We start from the raw sequence: 19,938 nt of genomic DNA on the forward strand, positions 1-19,938 counted from the left end.
CCTCACCATCTTCCTTACCGTCCTCTTCCTGACAAGCTTGCAACCACTCAATATGTTGTATGCCCTTTATTATTATTATTGCCCTTACAGTGCTAAGTGGTATGTTTAACAGTTTATGTATTTTTGTACCCATTACCTGACCTGACTTTGATAGTCAAATTACCATCTGTGTCTTCTGAATTGACATTTATTTGGATTTTCCCATGCTGATGGTTGACAAAAAGATTTTGCATGCTTGTTACCTCATTTTTATACTTGAGTGAAACAGGAAGTGATGGAATTGAGACGGGTGTGTGGGGGGTTGGACCCAAAATTCACGACTGGGACAACAGGGATGTAATAGTCCCATCAGGGCTTTATTCAGGGAATGTCCAGTGAGCGTAGTCAAAAAACAAGCAAAGTTCATACACGTAAAATCCAGCCAAAACCAAAGTACAGTACCGAGGGAGAAGGCAGTCTCGTAATCGGTACACCATGCAAAAATTCCAGTAGCCAGGAAAGCTGTCAGCGGGGCAATAGTACAGACGGACGGTAGGCAGGCTCGGGGTCGATGACGCTGATCTAGCGTTAGTAGATTAGTAAGAAGACAAGGGAAATTGAAAAAATTAGGGAAGCATGAGTGACAGAAAGGGAGAGAGAGAAAGCATGAATGCAAGGTTTGCAGAAAGACACGAAAAAGTGTATGCTAAACAATGAACAGAACATAACATGAAACAAACATTTTTATTTGTGACCTGAATAAACTATATAATGTGACTAGCAATTAAATCATAACAACTAAACATGAAACGTAACATGACATGAAAATTAAATGTAACAAGAAATAAAACATAAAAACGTGGCGAGACTAGACTAACATAATACGTGACATGACAATAAAATAACTAATACAATAACTGAACATGAAACATGACGTGACAAACATGAAACGTGACAGTAATGACACAATATACTTCCTTTATACTAAGATTAACTAAATTAAGCAAAATTGGAATGGCAATTTCACTTTGATTTTATTTACAATAATTCTTAGGGGTGCCAATAACTTACAATTATAGATTATTAAATAAAAAACTTTGAATTTATTATATGTAGCCATCAGGGCCAGCTAAACTGGATTCGCCTGGTCTTGTTGGTAAGCCTATTATTTGGTCCTATTTTTTCTTTTTTCTTCTTATAATAGCTTCCTTGACTTTCATTGGCATGACTCTGGCGCTCATTTTGACAAACGCCAGTAACACCTAGAAGCACGATATGACATGGGGGGGCTTTCCAGTGAGACAGCTTGCAATAGGGTTCTCTCAGCCGATGGCATGCTGCTACATATTGTGCCGTCAGTTGTGCTGTGGGTCCCTCCCCCAGTAAGATTGAAAATCTGTTTATGCCATTCATTTTCTCTCTCTGTCTTTCCAGAAGCAGATGTTTCAAGAGCGTAGTGGCCGGATGCTGCAGGCCATGTCACCCCCTGGGTCACCTAGCAGCAGCCCCCCCAGGGAGCGCTCCTCGTCACGTTCTCCCTCGCCTCCCCGTCCCTGGCTTTTCTGCGGGCCCTCACCCCCCTCTCCAGCCTCACCCACATCCCCCCCGAAAGGAGCCTCTGCCTCCTTCAGCAGCATGAGCGAGGGGGATGAGGACGAGAAGTAGAGAAACACCCAAACACACACACACACACACATGCAAACTCACATAGACACCCAAACACACACACATGCACACTCACGTAGACATCCAAACACACACACATGCACACTCACGTAGACACCCAAACACACACACATGCACACTCACGTAGACATCCAAACACACACACATGCACACTCACGTAGACACCCAAACACACACACATGCACACTAACATAGACACCCAAACACACACACATGCACACTCACGTAGACATCCAAACACACACACATGCACACTCACGTAGACACCCAAACACACACACATGCACACTCACATAGACACCCTAACACACACACATGCACACTCACGTAGACACCCAAACACACACACATGCACACTCACGTAGACACCCAAACACACACACATGCACACTCATGTAGACACCCAAACACCCACACATGCACACTCAGATAGACACCCAAACATACACACATGCACACTCACGTAGACACCCAAACACACACACATGCACACTCACGTAGACACCCAAACACACACACATGCACACTCACGTGGACACCGAAACAAACACACATGCACACTCATGTGGACACCCAAACACACACACATGCACACTCACGTAGACACCCAAACAAACACACACGCACTTGCCCACTCACGTAGACACGCGCATATAGTCCCTACCAGGTTTTTCCCTCTGTCTCACACACGCACACACACACACACACACACACACTCACTCACACACACTCACTCACACACACTCACTCACACACACACACACACACACACACACACACACACACGCACACGTCTTGACTTCATACACACACGTCCTCCTCCACACTCACTTACACACTAGAAGTGACTGGAGGCAGTTCATGTCAGAGAACTTTTGCATTTACCAGGTGACCAGACCACATAGAGGAAAGCAAAATTAGAGAGAAAATGAGAGTTATAGAGAAATTGATCATGTCTTTAGTGGCACCCTACTCTTTTACATTTCCCTTATTTCTGGTGTTTTTTTCTTTGACACTGGCTTTTAGAGAGAAAAGGTTATGTTCATAAAGGGTGTGCAGCTGAAAGTAGACTGTAGTCCTACATCCCCACTCCTTAGTCTGCAATCACTGTCAGCCAGTTTCAGGCTGATTGTGAAATACTAAATCTGAACTTTGGGGCACGTGCATCAGTTTGGTCCTTCACTGTGCATTGTCTCACTTGTTCCTGGTAGTCTCATTTTTGTTTTACTTCTCCCTCCAGGATAATTGTTTCAGATGTGCTTAAACTGTAGAAGTACTGTAGGATTTCTGTGGTCTTGCCGCTTGGGTGGCAGTGCGGTGTCATTACAGTCAAAGGCCCACTCAGTAATTTCCACAGAATATTCAGTTGATTTTTGACAAGAAATTATGTGGATGGCAACTCACAGTATTTCAAGTCTTGGCGTCTTGGTAACCTGGGCAATACCTTTGCTTATCCCACTGAACTCTGTGATGCTGAGCCATTGTTACTGTTGCAGTACGCATAAGGCTATGCCAAGTCTATCTGTGGTAGGCATGGTTTACCTGGCAAAACTTTATTGAACTATTCTTTTGATATATTGATATCTTGCCTGACAAGTGAGTGATGAGTTTCCCTGGTGATCGGCTGAGCATGGACACCTTTACATAAAACAAATACAAATAATGAAATGCAGAAGGAAATAGTGCCAGTCCAACACTTATTTTAAATAAATACAAATTAAGTAATTCTTATGATGATCTTTTTTGTTATTTTATTAGGAGAATAATTCTATGCTATTGTACCATAACTTCGTGTTTTTGCTCATTGTAAGCCTTTTGCATTATATTATTGCATTATAAAATTACTGAGTGGGCCTTTAAGGACCTTGGTTGTCATGGAGGAGTGCAGGTACATTCCTGGGGCAAGGCACAGCCAGTATACACTTTAGGTGCTAAACTGCTCCTGTAAATATCCTGTGGGTAAGGTGGATTATATTGTGAATTTTATGAGCACCAATCTGCTGAGTGAAGCTGTATTGTGGTTGATCTGGCACCTTTATATACCTTTAGTGTAACCCAGTAAAGACAATCCTGTTTGTATGGTGGGGGGCAAAAGGATAGCTGCTGCCAGTGGGGGTTAGATTTATCTTCTGTAATGTGTCTGTAGTCACTCACAACCATATAATATTATTATATTACACCAGAACCTTACGAAAGCTTGAATGCATGGTGTCTCCTTCCGTTTATTGCGGTACTTCTGTTCTGCACACCATCCTTATGTTCGCTTGCACACATACGACACACCTACACATTGATAAAGGACTCATTAAAGTGAAACCCTTCTCTTTGCATTCTACTTGCATTGTGTTTGTCTTGTTGAGTTTAAGTATAAGGCAAAGCCTCTCTCTGCTGATAGAGTGAAAAAGTGAGAGAAGTACATTTTTGGTCTTGTCATCTTCCATGTTTTGGAAGAAAAAATGTGTATGCTTCACAGATGTCAGAGGGGATGTGATATTCCATGACACTTTTAAAACTAACAATAATAATAAAAGTAAATACAATAATAGTAAATACAAGAATAAAGAACAGAACAGAATAGGTTAAAAAGGCCTCAGAGATTTATGCAGGATACAAATCTGAAGCTTTTAGCTCGAGAGGACTGAGCTGACTGATTGTCATGACTCTTGAAGTTTAGCTTTGTAGATCTATAATAGGGACGTATGCAAAGACATGGCCAGCACGACATTCACACCTCAGCATTGAACCAATTCAGAGTCACTGATCTCAGTGTAGATATTTTGTATTCTAGGGACACCAATCAGGTGGAAACTTCATCCTGTTCCCTCTAGCCACCACGAAGGGATCAGATAATTTACGATCCCCTTTTTTTGTTTCAGTGTTTTTTTAGTTCTTTTTGTTTTTGTCTGTCTGTTTTTACTGAGAACACTGCATGAAACTTGGTGAATTGTTGCCCGAGGGACATGGAACATTGTCACGACTCTTTGTGGTGGCACAGGTGTACACTCTCCCAAATGACTCCAGATTTTGTTGAATTTATTCACCCCATACTCTTACTCATGTTTTCATTTAAATCATACACCACATTAAGTTATTCATGTGCATCCATACAGTTACTAACTCACATTCAACAGGTCACATCCAACACAACACATCCAGTCCTTAATGTCCCAGTCCCAAAAGGAACAAAACATGCTCTTGCTAAAGCTCTGGAGGTGTACTAGATGTTGTAGTGGACACATCGCGTTTACTCCCATCACTGAATTCATTCACAGCACTCTATATTTCTAAAAGCCACTGCCCTAAAATGTTTATCGAGCATATACTCAAATACAACCACATGCTAGCATATAGTGCTTCAAGTTTGAAAAAAAAAAGGTCACTTAATAGTAACTTATGACTGAACAGATTGACTGGCTGACATAGCACAGGTTTGAGCTTTGGTGGCTTGCAAGTGACCGTCCAGGTCTCGGATTCAACACCCCCTCTCCTGTCCAGTTTCTGAGAGCACGTCCCTTTGCACCCAGGCCCTCCCTAGAAACTCAATGTCTTAAATGTTATTAGAAAAATGTTATTCTTTGTTTCTTTTTAGGTTTATTGTCTTCTTTTATACGTAAAAATTCAAAATGTAAATAAAGTGTACAAAAAAGGAAAAAGTGGAATTGATTGACTTTCTGTTAATTGCAGAGACCACTGTAACAGGTCTGGCATTTTCATTTTCTCCTGCACCAACAGGAAAGAGGAGGTGAATAGGTCTACCTGTTAGAGAGGTAGCTTTCATGAGGAAATTAGGTGCTTTTACTTTCATGAACTTGTTTACAGTGTTGATCCTGGTGAGCCACAGTGTTTTCTGGCTTTTGTTTTCACCTTAAAATGAGCAACAAATTACAGTGTAGTGCAAAAATGTGGGCACCCGTGGTTTAAGTGTTTGTTACAATGAATCTGTATGTGCTTAAAAGCAAACCTGAAGCGTAATTGGTACAGTTACTAATTAAAACATGAGTTAAACATGAGACCTTTCTGCGAATTTTAAAACAAGATTGCTTTTTATTTCCATTTTTTACTGTTACAGTTAAATTATAAATAAAGGAAAAGGGCCCTGTACAAAAGTTTGGGAACCCTTTTGAATTATTCTTTGTTACTTCTTAAAAGATGATTACTTCCTTCTTGGATGAGATGGACATCTTGTTAGCTCCTCACCAGACAATGGCACTTATTCTCCTGGGTGACTTCAACCTGAACCCAGAGTCCACCCAGTCCACCTTTCTTTCTCTCCTGTCTTCCTTTGACCTCACCCTCACCCATTCTCCCCCCACCCACAAGGCAGGCAACCTTCTTGACCTGGTTTTGACAAGGTGCTGCACAACAACCAACCTCTCTGTAACACCATTCCATATATCTGACCATTCCTTAATCTCTTTTTCTCTTCCACTCTCCTCTATAACCCATCCATCCCTCCCACCATCCACCGTCACCTGTTGGCGTAACCTACGCTACCTGTTTACCTCCACCCTCTCATCTGCAATCCTCTCCTCCCTACCATCTGTGGAGTGTTTCTTTTGAAAATAGAAAAGGTCCCGTCTCCCCAGTGATATGGCTTCCTTCCATGCCGTCCTATCATCCTTCTATTGCTGTCTCTCTTGGTAAATCTTCCTTCTTTCACTCTTTCACTCGGCCGCCTCTAACCCTTGAAAATTGTTTTCAACCTTCCTCTCTTTTTACTCTCTCCTCTCGATCTGTTACAACCTGTTTCGTCCCCGACTTCCGCGTTTTGATTTTCCCATCCGTTTATTATTGAACCGTAGTTTATCGACCTATTTTTGTATATCGACTTTTGTTTTTGGATTCTGTTTTTGTCAGCTTAGCCCACCTGTTATTGACCCTTCGCCTGTGACCATGACTACGTTTTGGATTATCTGTATTGTACCTATTTTCTGGAGAGTTGACCAATTGTCTGGACTATTAACCACAAATTGCCTTACCCCTGCTGATTCCGTTTGCTGTCTCTTGATCTTCACCTGTTTGATCTACCTATTTTATAAAAAAGTCTTTGTTATGCAATCCAGGCCCTGGTCTCGCATCTAGGTTGCTTGCTCTACGGACCTAATAGTTAGCTTCCTACCTCTCTGGTCGTTCCTACAAGGTGAATTGGAGGGGCTCAGTCTCTGACCCACACCCCCTACAAGCTGGAGTCCCACAGGCCTCAGTTCTTGGTCTTCTCCTTTTCTCTCTATACACCATGTCTCTTGGTTCTGTTATCTCTTCCCATGGCTTGTCTTACCATTTGTATGCTGACGACACTCAACTCTTTCTTTCCTTCTTTCCTTCCCTTCCCCTGCCTGCTTGGCTGATATCTCCGCATGGATGACCTCCCACCACCTGAAGCTTAACCTTGGCAAGCCCAAGCTTCTCTACATCCCTGCTGACAAGTCCTCTCCGACAATCGACCTCTCACTGATCATTGAGGACTTAGTAGTGTCCTCTAAGTAGTATTCTCCTCCCATACAGCCAATCTTGAGGTGACCCTCACTCCACATATATCATCCACCGCCAGAACCTGCAGGTTCTTCCTGCATTATATGCAGTATCCATCATCTCCTGATGGAGAAAGCCACCCAGCTCTTAGTCCAGGCACTCATCATCTCCTGTCTGGATTACTGCAACTCCCTCCTGGCTGGTTTCCCAACTTGTGCCATCAAGCCCCTCCAGCTGGTCCAGAATGCTGCAGCCCGCCTGACCACCAGTCAGCCCAGATCAGACACCCTAGCAAGACAACTCCGATCTGCCAGCTTTGGTTGCCTTGTGATCCCATCAATCCGAGCACCAGGTGGTCGAGCTGCACATTCACGCCTGTTTTCCGTTCTGGTTCCTCAGTGGTGGAATAACTTGCCTACCACTGTCAGGACAGCAGAAATGTCCCAATATTCTGACGCAGACTAAAAACACACCTTTTAAGACTATACCTTAGTCCTCCCCTTCCAAAATCCCACTTGTACACCCTATATTATTTTAAAAAATCAGTCCTCCCTCCTGATTCACTACCCCATCTTCTGATATTAGCTTTCTGATAAAAAAAGAATAATAATAATTGCACTTACGATTACTATTGCTTTTTGGTTAGAACAGCTGTTCATGCGTGTTTTGCTATTTATGGATGTGATGTTTTTTACTTGCACTTGTAAATCACTTTGGATTAAAAGCGTCTGCTGAATGACAAAAATGTAAATGTAAATGTATTAAGCACCACACCCAGGTGATTTACTCGTTAGGGCTTCAGTGATTCAGGTGAGTATAATTTCAGGGCTGAGTGTTTTATTCTGAAGTAACTCCATGCCTTCTAAAGTATACAACTGCAGTGGCTATTCTGTCTGGTGTTAACAATCATGGGTTCCTCTAAACAATTGTCCAAGGACTTCAGAATGGTTCATTTCTACCAAGAAGGAAAAGGCTAGAAAAACTCTCACATGTTTCAAACTACCTATTCCCACTGTCAGAAACATTACTATAAAATAGAAGATAAATGGAACAGTTAAAGTCAAGGCAAGCTCTAGAAGACCAAGAAAGATTTTGCCCCGAGACCTGGTGAGAAATGCAGAAGAACCCACACATCACGGCAAAAGAGCTGCAAAAAAAGAGTAGCAGACACAGGTCTAGCTGTTCATAGGACAATAATACAACATCATTTAAACAACAGGCCTACATGGCAGAGTTGCCAGAAAGAATGACAAAATAAAACATTGAGAAGCCTTTTGGAACAATTACATTACATTTTAGTCATTTGGCAGACAATGTGCTTTGGAATGTGCTTTGGCCACCACCAAAGAAGGTATGTTTGGAGAAGAAAGGGTGAAGCCTTTGTCAAAAAGACAAAGAGAGGTTGGGTATTCCAGCAAGACAATGATCCAAAGCATATATCAAAATCAACCATGATAAAGGTTTTTGAACGGCCACCACAGTCCCCAGACTGGAATATTATTGAAAATCTGTGGAGAGATCTCATATATGCCATAGATGCAAGGAGGCCAAATAATATTTCTGAACTAGAGGTGTTCTGCCAGGAAGAATGGGGGAAAATTCCAAAAGTGAGAACTGAAAGTGTTTACAAGCTATTATAGTTGCCTGAGGAGGAGTGGCAAAGTACAAACCGACAGGGTTCCCAAACATTTGCCTTTTTCTTTTGTATTATTTTGACTGTAAAAATGTTTAATCAAAAGTTATCTTACTTAAAAAAATTTTTTAGGCCTTTTTCAGCTTTATTGGACAGTATACAGTATAGAGAGACAGGAAGAATGGGAGCGAGAGAGAGGGGAAGACATGCAACAAATGTCAGACGGTCGGATTCGAACCGCCGACGTCGCGAGACACCCATCTTACTTTAATTTTTAAAGAAATGTGTCATGTTTGACGTACCATTTAGAGGTCAGGTTTGCTTCCGTTCAGTTAGTTATTAATTGGAAAAGACTTTTTGACCAGGGGTGCCCAGATTTTTGCACACTACTGCAAGTGTGCATTCAACTGCAGTAACTCATCAAGCACACAACCACAAAGGCTTGACACAGCACTCTTACTGTTCTTCTAATCACTGCTTACAGTTCAGCGATTCTCATCCAATTGTAACACAGACACACACATGCTAGGGGTGTAGTGGTGGGAGGGGCAGAGGGTGCAATGCAATGGGTGAAGAAATTTATGAAGTTTGTGTATGTCAGCTTGGTCATACAGTACTGCATGATGTCCTAACTCAAGCACCAACCACAGAATAATATTATGTTGCATCCTGCTATGCTAATCCTAAGATTGGAGAATGATGCCCAGGGGGCTAGGGGTCCTAAATTCAAATACAATTCAAAGCCTTTAATTAACATGTACAGTCTAGTTAAAATATGCTGTCAAGTGCCTCTAGAAATTAAAGGCAGGATAGAGATTTGAAACATTATCCCACAGGTCCTGATAAAGAGGACCCTGCTATTACAGCAGTAGACTTCAACGATGGGTTTCATACCTGAATGTGCCCCTGGGTTTGCTCTTCCATGGGGACAAAGGAACCTGTTATCCATTTGAAAGGCCAAAGGACAAGCATTGTCTCTGAATCACATGATGTATCAGAGGAAAACCCATAATATGGGTAAGCTGCTAGCATTCAATCAACCAGCAGGGGTTACTGATTCCTGATGAGACACTGCGTGTCCTCCAGTGTGTGTGTGTCGGGGGGGAGACAAGTTTATGCATATGAATCTACATCTCTATGTGCACAGAGGCCCAGGCGGAGGCCCTTACTTAAGACAGAGAACACTGATATAGACTTAGAAATTAATTTGGAGCTTTTGGAACATGATGTCAAATCACAGATGATTAAGATATAATTTTATTTTCTACTGCTAGCATTTGGCTCTTAAGTATGGGCATACATAAAACACAATGAATGAGACATATTAGATTCACAAAGTTATATACAGTGGGCTCCAGAATTAATGGCACTATAATTGCCCCTTGGGGATAAATAGTTTTCTAAATCTGACTGGCAATGCACAAAAAATACTTTAACCCCTGAAGTATCACCCCTTTTCTTAACTTAAGCTTGAAAATGACATCCCCCCAAAAAAAATTCTCACTGAAAAGATTTTCTCTTTGGAGTGAATAGATTATTGTACTGGTGCCTGGCACACTTAGAATCACAGCCAAAACAGTAGACTAATCCTGTTTCAAATTTGAAGACAATATCACCAAAAATGAGCATTCTAGATTTTTTTTGTCTAAGCTATGTCTAGGCAGTTTCCCAAAAAAGGAGACTCCAAAAATACACATGGAAACTAAATGATATTATGGGTCTTATGATGTGTAAAATACTGTATTTTGCTTACTAAACAAAAAAAGTGTTTGCACTTCCTCCTGACTGTGACCCTCCCCCTACCTCGCCCTCTGCTTGTGCTCTCCTCAGACAGCAACAGGTCGATAAGATTGTAAAAAAATAAGTACAATAAACACAATAATAACATCTTGACATACTAATTCATTGAGGTCCATTGATTTTGTCAAATACACAACCCCCATCAACAAGTTAAACACATTTAACAATTTTACAAGCATAATGAATAATAATAAAACATTTTGAGAATGTTTTTAGATGCTCACTGATATAAAATGGGGTCATGTCAAAGAAAATGTCCTCTTTTGCAGAGCCACAGTCCAGAATACGCGAGAGGCGAGACAGACGAAAGATTCCTTGAAAGTTCTCAAAAGGAAGTCCTCTATTTAGACAAAGGCATTGCAAAATAATTTTTTGTTGTAAAACATCAACCTTTGCTTGAGCTGAAGTTATACTGTATTTTTTGCTCACAGATGGGGATCACGCTTTTACTGTGAAACTGGATTACTGGTGATACTGGTAGCTCGTAAGGGGGCTCTTCGTGTTTCAGACGGCCTATACAAAACATAGATAATAGCCTATTCCTATGTAGAAGTACTTTTGCAGAAATATGCAAACGGACAACAATGATAATGATAATAATATGAAGGATCTTGCAAGGATCTGCACAGAGGAATGGTCCAAAATTCCTCCAAATGTTCCATAACCTTGTCAAGCATTACAGGAAAAGACTCCATGCTGATATCCTTGCCAGAGTTGGATGCAACATGTATCAATTAAATTACATTTTATTAAATTAATGTTTGAGTTAGGTTGGTTCAATTGAAACATTTATAAAGTTCAGTATTTTTTACATGCTGGCATTTTTGAGTTTATATAAATAATGAGATTGTAAATTTTTTGTGCATTGCCAGTCGGGGGTGCCAATAATTCTTGAGCCCACTGTACATTACAGGTCAAGGATTTGTAGTTTGACGACAATGCATGTACAACACTTCCACGGCGCACACAACACATTTTTCTGAATGGCAGTGCAACATCACAGATAATTCAATACTTCATTGACCTGCAGGGAGGAGACAATTTCTGTCCACCTCCTTGCTCCTCAGATGAAAGGCGCATTACACGTTACAGTCAACGTCTCCATTCAGGCTCGCTGCACATGTGCATTATTGCTAACTTCACACATCCTTTCTTGGAGACATACAGTCTATACTTGATTATCATGACAGCAGTCATGTCAAATTTAACAAACAATCTTCGAATTGTTCTAAACTGTTCTTGACTGACAGAAGTGGTATCCAACATGGTCTTCTGCAGTTGTAGCCCATCCGCCTCAAAGTTCGACGTGAGTCTCATCAACAAAGAATTTTCATCTGTAGAACTGCCGCTCACCGGATGTTTTTCTGTTTTTTGCACCATTCTGAGACTGTATTGCATGAAAATCCCAGGAGATCAGCAGTTACAGAAATACTCAAACCAGCCAGTCTGGCACCAACAATGATGCCACAGTCAAAATCAAAATCACTGAGATCACATTTTTTCTACATTCTTATGGTTGATGGTCTTAAGCTCCTGACCCGTATCGGCATGATTTTATGCATTGCAGTGCTGCCACATGATTGGATGATTAGATAATCGCATGAATAAGTAGGTTTAGGTGTATAGGTGTTTGTAATAAAGTGCTCAGTGAGTGTATATATTATTTTCACCACACAGTGTATCAGTTATGAGAGATTATCCTTTTAAGAGCTGATCTGTAAAAAATCTTTTTATAAAATTGATTCACCCAATGAGCTAATAATTAGAAGGTTACAGTGGTGTGAAAAAGTGTTTGCCCCCTTCCTGATTTCTTATTTTTTTTGCATGTTTGTCACACTTAAATGTTTCAGATCATCAAACAAATTTAAATATTAGTCAAAGACAACACAAAATGCAGTTTTTGAATGAAGGTTTTATTATTAAGGGAGAAAGAAAATCCAAACCTACGTGGCCCTGTGTGAAAAAGTGATTGCCCCCTAAACCTAATAACTGGTTGGGCCACCCTTAGCAGCAACACCTGCAATCAAGCATTTGCGGTAACTTGCAATGAGTCTCTTACAGCGCTGTGGAGGAATTTTGGCCCACTCATCTTTGCAGAATTGTTGTAATTCAGCCACATTGGAGGGTTTTTGCGCATGAACCGCCTTTTTAAGGTCATGCCACAGCATCTCAATAGGATTCAGGTCAGGACTTTGACTAGGCCACTCCAAAGTCTTCATTTTGTTTTTCTTCAGCCATTCAGAGGTGGACTTGCTAGTGTGTGTTGGATCATTGTCCTGCTGCAAAACCCAAGTTTGTTTCAGCTTGAGGTGACAAACAGATGGCCGGACATTCTCCTTCAGGATTTTTTGGTAGACAGCAGAATTCATGGTTCCATATATCACAGCAAGTCTTCCAGGTCCTGAAGCAGCAAAACAGCCCCAGACCATCACACTACCACCACCATATTTTACTGTTGGTATGATGTTCTTTTTCTGAAATGCGGTGTTACTCTTACACCAGATGTAATGGGAAACACACCTTCCAAAAAGTCCAACTTTTGTCTCGTCAGACCACAGAGTACTTTCCCAAAAGTCTTGGGGATCATCAAAATGTTTTCTGGCAAAATTGAGACAAGCCTTAATGTTCTTTTTGCTCAGCAGTGGTTTTCGTCTAGGAACTCTGCCATGCAGGCCATTTCTGCCCAGTCTCTTTCTTATGGTGGAGTCATGAACACTGACCTTAACTGAGGCAAGTGAGGCCTGCAGTTCTTTGGATGTTGTTGTGGGGTCTTTTGTGACCTCTTGGATGAGTCGTCGCTGCACTCTTGGGGTAATTCTGGTCGGCCGGCCACTCCTGGGAAGGTTCACCACTGTTCCATGTTTTCGCCATTTGTGGATAATGGCTCTCACTGTGGTTCGCTGGAGTCCCAAAGCTTTAGAAATGGCTTTATAACCTTTTCCAGACTGATAGATCTCAATTACTTTCTTTCTCATTTGTTCCTGAAATTCTTTAGATCTCGGCATGATGTCTAGCTTTTGAGGATCATTTGGTCTACTTCACTTTGTCAGGTAGGTCGTATTTAAGTGATTTCTTGATTGAGAATAGGTGTGGCAGTAATCAGGCCTGGGTGTGGCTAGAGAAATTCAACTCAGGTTTGATAAACCACAGTTAAGTTATGTTTTAACAATCACTTTTTCACACAGGGGCATGTAGGTTTGGATTCTTTTTTCTCCCTTAATAATAAAAACCTTTAAAAACTGCATTTTGTGTTTACTTGTGTTGTCTTTGACTAATATTTAAATTTGTTTGATGATCTGAAACATTTAAGTGTGACAAACATGCAAAAAAAATAAGAAATCAGGAAGGGGGCAAACACTTTTTCCACACCACTGTATATCTACGTTCTGAGTAGCTTTGAAATATTGAGCTTTAAAGGTTCCAAAGTCAATGGGCTCCACTCCATTGAATGTATTGCCCTCACAAATGTTACTTGCAAGCTACCCTCAGGAGGATGTGACACAGCACCAAAAGTAAACTAGTGGAAACTCAAGCTGAGGGGGAGTAAGCAAGAGGCTTTTGAGCTATTAGTTTCACCAATTGATTGTCAGATTCTGTGTTTTTCATTGCCTAGTCTTTGTACTCTTTCCTCTTGTTACCTATGTATAAAATCCTCTTGTTACCCCTTTGTTTGTCTTGTTAGTTTGGCAGTGATTACTTCTTTTAGTTTCTTTTACAGAGCATTAATTACTAGAAAGTAACAATACACATAATGGGTATATTTTAAGCAACAAAATGCTTACCTAATCGATTTCTAAGAGTTAATCAACTCCTGCGTTTCTCTGAAAATAATCTATTTGGTTGTTGATTCAAAGAGAATATTTGATTGAATCCTCAGCAGCCTGCCCAGTGATACATGTTGTTTGAAGTAGACCACCATAGTTACAGTACCCATTGCAGGTATTAATGCATTGTGTGTTGGAAGCCTTGTCTGTGCATCGGTCAAGATAATGTTCTTGGTGCTTCTGTGAATTTGTCTTTTTCGGCTTTTGCCAGTCATCATCTCTTTTTTAAAACATATTTTTTGGGTTGAATATCCTGTCTTTTTCGGCTTTTGCCCACCATTATGACATTAAACATCGGTTTTGGGTTGAATATGTTACTCAGTTCAGCATTCGTACGCAGCATTGAACTGTATTGGTAAACAAGCCGCCCGCGTGTGCCTCCCACAAAATATCACCCAGTCTAGTTGCGGAATTGATTTAACATTCCCCCTTTTAATATTAATTTAGCATAACAGGTAAACTGCAACCAAAGTGTAATTGGTTCATTAACCATAGACATTACCATTCTTTTAGACAGCATTCGTTGACGCCACTTGTTGCCCTGATGTAGCCTAGCCTATTCATCCGAAGGAAAATAATATTTGTATTTTTTGGATTGCACCCAGGCAGTAAGCGACTCTGGGTAGGATCTGGCCTGAAGTCAGCCGGTACCAGCACAGATCCGGTCGGAGTCACTTGCTATGTGGGCAGCTGTTCAATAAATTGAACATCTGTTTAATTATGCATTGCAGTATGGTTAATACTGCGCAAAAGCCATTTGCTTAGTTGCCAAAATACTACATCAGCTATGAATAATGTTTTTATCTTCCAAATCTTCATTTCAGGTTTCTTAAGAAACTGTAAGCTACGAGACATTAATGTTAAAGTTAAATTACATAGGCTACAATTGTATATTATACAAACATTGTATAATATGTAACATTAGCTCAAATTAAACTTTCAATGTACTACCTACAAAAATCTTATGACACAATGTAGGCCTACGTTGTGGTCTTTGCAAAACCATTCATCACTTTTATTGCATAGCCTAGCTGACTACATTACAGAAAATTCAAAGACTTATCGAAATATTATCTGTGATAGCCTAACTATTCAGCTGGTCCACAGAATGCCTGCGCTGATGGCATTAATGTTACGTCTTACAGCTCAACTGTGCTGTACTTTGAGTTCAACAACAGCTCATGGCTCGTTCGTTCATTCATTCAGTTGTTCAATGGCTTATTTGGCTCTTCGTTCACTGCCTCTTTTCAGTCACAAACTAGTTATACAACTCAGTGGCTCTTTCGTTCGTTCACTTTTCGGTCCATTTTCGTTCAAAGGCTCAGTATGGCTCCATGGCTTGCTGACGTGGGTACGTACGGTCGTTCATTTGTGGTTGATTGGCATTTCAGTAAGCCTGTCAGCCTTCACACAATGCTGGCCTAATAAGTAGCCATTGGACAATGTGTAAGTCACTAAAATCACTGTCTTTGGCGAAGGAGGCGAAGGGGGAGTGGGGTGGACAGATCTCAGCGCTTGAAGAGAGAGCCAAACAAACAAATCTTTCATGGAGAAGACTTGGCTCAGTTCGCTCATTTCAAAGATTTGTTTGAAAAGATCAGTTTGTTCGCGAACTGCCCATCACTAATACAGGAGTGTCTGATTGCGAGCATGGGAGACTGAGTAGATAAAACACTGGACAGATGCCCCATTTTGTGGGTGTTGGAGCATCTCACTGCTGGGGCTTGGCACTCTCGCTGGGACTGCAGGTGGGGGTTGTTCTCAATCAGTTAGGATTGCCGGCGACAAAGATAGCTAGAATAGGGGTAGCTGTTAGACTAGTTTTAGTCTAACAGCTAAGGGTTACAGATAAGGGAGGGGTAACTGTAAACCTGGGGCAGGCATAGGGCTTCACTTTAAACTGGTGTGGGTTGCAGTGCCTTTCCAATGTTGCTTTGGTTGATAACTTGCAGTGCCTCATGATTAGAGGGTGACAGCATGCCATGTTAAGTGGTATGCCCTAAGATAGAGTCTAGCCTTTGTGTAGTGGTTTTTCACCTTTTCGAAGCCTTGTTGTCCTGATGAGGCTAGTTGCCCCTTAACTGTTGGTAGCCCCTTGTACATTTATAAGATGCCCTATATTCTTCTATGAGATGATTTTAACTAGACCACAAATTAACTGTCAATAAGGATAGTTTTTTTGTACAACTGTCTCTCTGGCTGTGTTTATTCAAAGGTTCTGACACAAAGCAGTGTTTTCCTGCTAAATTAAGGTCAAGCCCATTTTTATTACAGTATACAGTATAGTATGTGTGTAGCTATGCCTATGATTTTCATTTATTTATTTTTATTACTATTTATTAAAAACAGGCCCACCTGTGACATTTCTAGGCCCAGCCTATCATGGAATCCTGGCACCGCTACCGATTTGAAATGAGCTCTTGCACTTATAAATCACCTCCATTTATCCTGTAGTGATCATTGCGACAGCAAAGACGGTGGCTTAAACCTTTTAAAAAGGAAGTTTTGGGTTTAAGTACAGCATTTTGGGCAATTTTACTGCCTGAAGTCAGCAGTTTTGTGGACCTTTTCCGTTGAGCTAAATCGAAGGTTGAGGGGCTGATATTGCATTCTTCAATTGCATTTCTCATGAATTGGACTGCACTCCAAACGGTCAATGCACAACTTCTAGGTTCTACAGGGATTCCCCCAAGTGGAAGTGGCTAGGAGATGTGTGGGAGGGTGTGCATATTAACAGATTGGACAGCAACCAATGTCGAGCAGAGACACAATATGACCTGTGCATCCAAGGCTCTGAAAGAAGTTTAGAGTATAATGCTTTTCTTATTTCTTCCAAGTAATTTTATTTCATCTCTACTCTATTTTTAAAAGGAGTTTCAGTTGGACTGTTTGTTTGCCCAATTCACTGATTGGATGTTGATTCCTGCTGTCCCATTTTTGTCTGGTTTTTCTTTTGTTGTCGAATACACTGCTTCTTAACTTAATTGAATAAAGAAGGGCCCATCAACAAGGTATGCATTGTAATGTTGCATGTTGCAAGTCTGTTAGCACTGATCATTAAATACTGTTCAACAAAATTGTAACCCAAGACCAAATGTTCTGGAGGTGTTGATGACATTATAACCTAACTTTGGTGAACATTTGATCCATTTTGAAATATAGGTTTGGTTTTTGGAAGACTTTCACTATTATACTCATCCATACACTGGAGCAGTGGGGTTCAATAACTTTGGGAACTACTGTTGAACAAAAGTCTTTGATTTCACTCTGAAAATGGAAATCCATCTCAATTTCCACAATGTGGAGGGGAAAAAGTGCAACATACTCTTCAAAAAATGTGGCCTAGTACTCTTGGAGTTGATGTAACGTCCACCTGTAGGACAAAGTGAATGAGGGTGAATGTACATTAGGTTTAAGCTTTCTCATGATCCCTCACAGGTAAACAGAATGCAAGCTGCCACTCCAAACTTGATTGTGGTTCTTCTCATTTAAAATCAATGCAAATGTTAATGGAAATAAATTATGCAAATATAATCGTATATATTCTCTCTCTATATATTTATAAATATTCATATTTATCTACTGTTCCCTAGTGTTTGAGATATAGTTGCATTTTTGTTGGCAGTAGAGAAGCTATTGTTTAGACGTATCCTACCTAGGGTGTAGTCAAACACAGCAATCAATCACTTACAGAGAATCCACGACCCCACAAACCTGACACATATCACCAAATACACAATTACTGTTCCCTATTATGCAACAGGAACAGAGGTGATGCTGTCAGGAAGATACTATGGAATGCTAGGATCAGAGGTCAGAAGTCAAAGAAGGCGTCATACTAATTGGTAGGGAGGGAGGTGGAATCCGTCACAACGAGTCATTGGCATCACTGTGCAAATTACAGTCAGTTTCCTTGGAGTTGCTAAAGATGAGAAATGCTGTACATAGTGGCCATGTTGACTGGAGTCGAGCTGAGAGACAGAGTGGAGGAGTGCAGGTGGGGGTGGAGTTATGGGTTGACTTTGTATTTGGAGGAGGCGTCGCGTGGTTCACTGCTGGGGTTGCTCCAGTCATCTGCCTCTGGACTGGTCTGGTAGTGCCGCCATGCTGATTTGTTGAACACTGGGAGACGTTCAAAGGACTCACTGGAGAGAGCCTGGAGACAGAGATCATTCAAGAACGTGAAATCAGAGTCACAGCACTGTAAGACTCACCTCTGGCTGCTGGTGTAACAGTTCACTTCTCCTAAAGAAATCAGCATCTTACTAACTGCAGACTGACTACAGGCCCTGTTTAAACTCATAAGCAATATCACGACACATTACATTGTAGGCATTTGGCAGACGTTCTTATCCTGAGCGACGTACAACAAAGTGCATAACCATAACCAGGGGCAAGTAACATAACATAACATAAGGTAATGGCGCCAGCAACGCTCACTTCGCCTAACTTGCCGAAAAGCTAAATAGAATCTAACACTATATCAAGCCTGGTATTGAAAAAAAACCCCAAGTGTTTCTGCCTCCACTACATGCGCTGGCAAGCTATTCCACACATTGACCACTCGCTGTGTGAAAAAATAGTTCCTTATATCTGTATGGAATTTCTCCTTTGCCAATTTCCATTTTTGCCCTCTCGTTCTGCTAACCGAACTCAACCTGAAGATTTCTCCTATAATTCATTGTTAATCCCTTTAATGAATTTAAAAGCCTCAATCAAATCCCCCATTAGCCTCCTTTTACTAAGCTTAAAGAAATTAAGCATCTTTAGTCTATTGTCATACCTCTTATCTTTTATACATGGAATCAATCTGGTTGCCCTTCTCTGAAACTTTTCCAGTGCCTCTATGTCTTCATTATAGTGCGGTCCCCAAAACACAGTACTCCAAGTGTGGTCTAACAAGAGTATTGTATAAGGTGAGTAAAACTTCCTTGGACTCATAATCAATACTCCTGGCTATGTATCCTAGCACCCTTTTGGCCTTTTTTACTGCTACTGCACATTGACTAGAACCCAAAAGGCTTTGGTCAACTATGAAAGTCTTTTTCAACTTGAGCACTATCCAATTTTGTACCCCCCGTAAAGTAATCCTGCCTTATATTTTTATTTCCCACGTGTAGAACTTTACATTTAGTAGTATTGAATTTAATTTGCCAGGTTTCCGCCCACTTCTAGATTCTGTTTAAGTCTTCCTGGATTACTTTCGTAGAGTCTATACTGTTAGCTCAACCTCTCATTATCATCTATTACCTTTGTATCATCTGCAAATTTAACTAAATTACTTTCAATGCCCACATCAAGGTCATTTATGTAAATGAGGAAAAGCACCGATCCCAGTGGGACTCCCACAATACCCTGCTTGGATAAGGTCCCTCCTACTACTCTTTGTGTCCTTTCCCATAGCCAATTCCGATCCCACTTCGAAATGGTTCCTACACTTCCTGCCGTCCTCATTTTGAGTGGTACCTTATCAAATGCTTTTTGGAAATCTAGATATACAATATAAACCCTGCTATCATCAAAACACTTGGTAGCTTCCTCAAA

General features: G+C 40.9%; 2 protein-coding genes across 4 annotated transcripts in view; one reads left to right on the top strand and one right to left on the bottom strand.

The window, feature by feature from the left end:
• The window catches only part of LOC133127755 (choline-phosphate cytidylyltransferase B-like), a 32,244-nt gene extending 26,451 nt beyond the window's left edge, over positions 1-5,793 (top strand). For both annotated transcript variants that reach the window (XM_061240895.1, XM_061240894.1), the window contains exon 8: positions 1,414-5,793. In XM_061240895.1, coding sequence (XP_061096879.1) covers positions 1,414-1,644 — 231 coding nt within the window. In that variant the 3' untranslated portion in view covers positions 1,645-5,793. The remainder of the gene's footprint in view (positions 1-1,413) is intronic.
• Positions 5,794-15,379: 9,586 nt separating this feature from the next.
• Positions 15,380-19,938, bottom strand: part of LOC133126408 (pyruvate dehydrogenase (acetyl-transferring) kinase isozyme 3, mitochondrial) — a 31,023-nt gene continuing 26,464 nt past the window's right edge. For both annotated transcript variants that reach the window (XM_061238604.1, XM_061238605.1), the window contains one exon: positions 15,380-18,550. In XM_061238604.1, the coding sequence (XP_061094588.1) occupies positions 18,404-18,550 (147 nt within the window). In that variant the 3' untranslated portion in view covers positions 15,380-18,403. The remainder of the gene's footprint in view (positions 18,551-19,938) is intronic.

Source organism: Conger conger, chromosome 4 (genome assembly GCF_963514075.1).
Source record: "Conger conger chromosome 4, fConCon1.1, whole genome shotgun sequence".
Classification (NCBI taxonomy): Eukaryota; Metazoa; Chordata; class Actinopteri; order Anguilliformes; family Congridae; genus Conger; species Conger conger.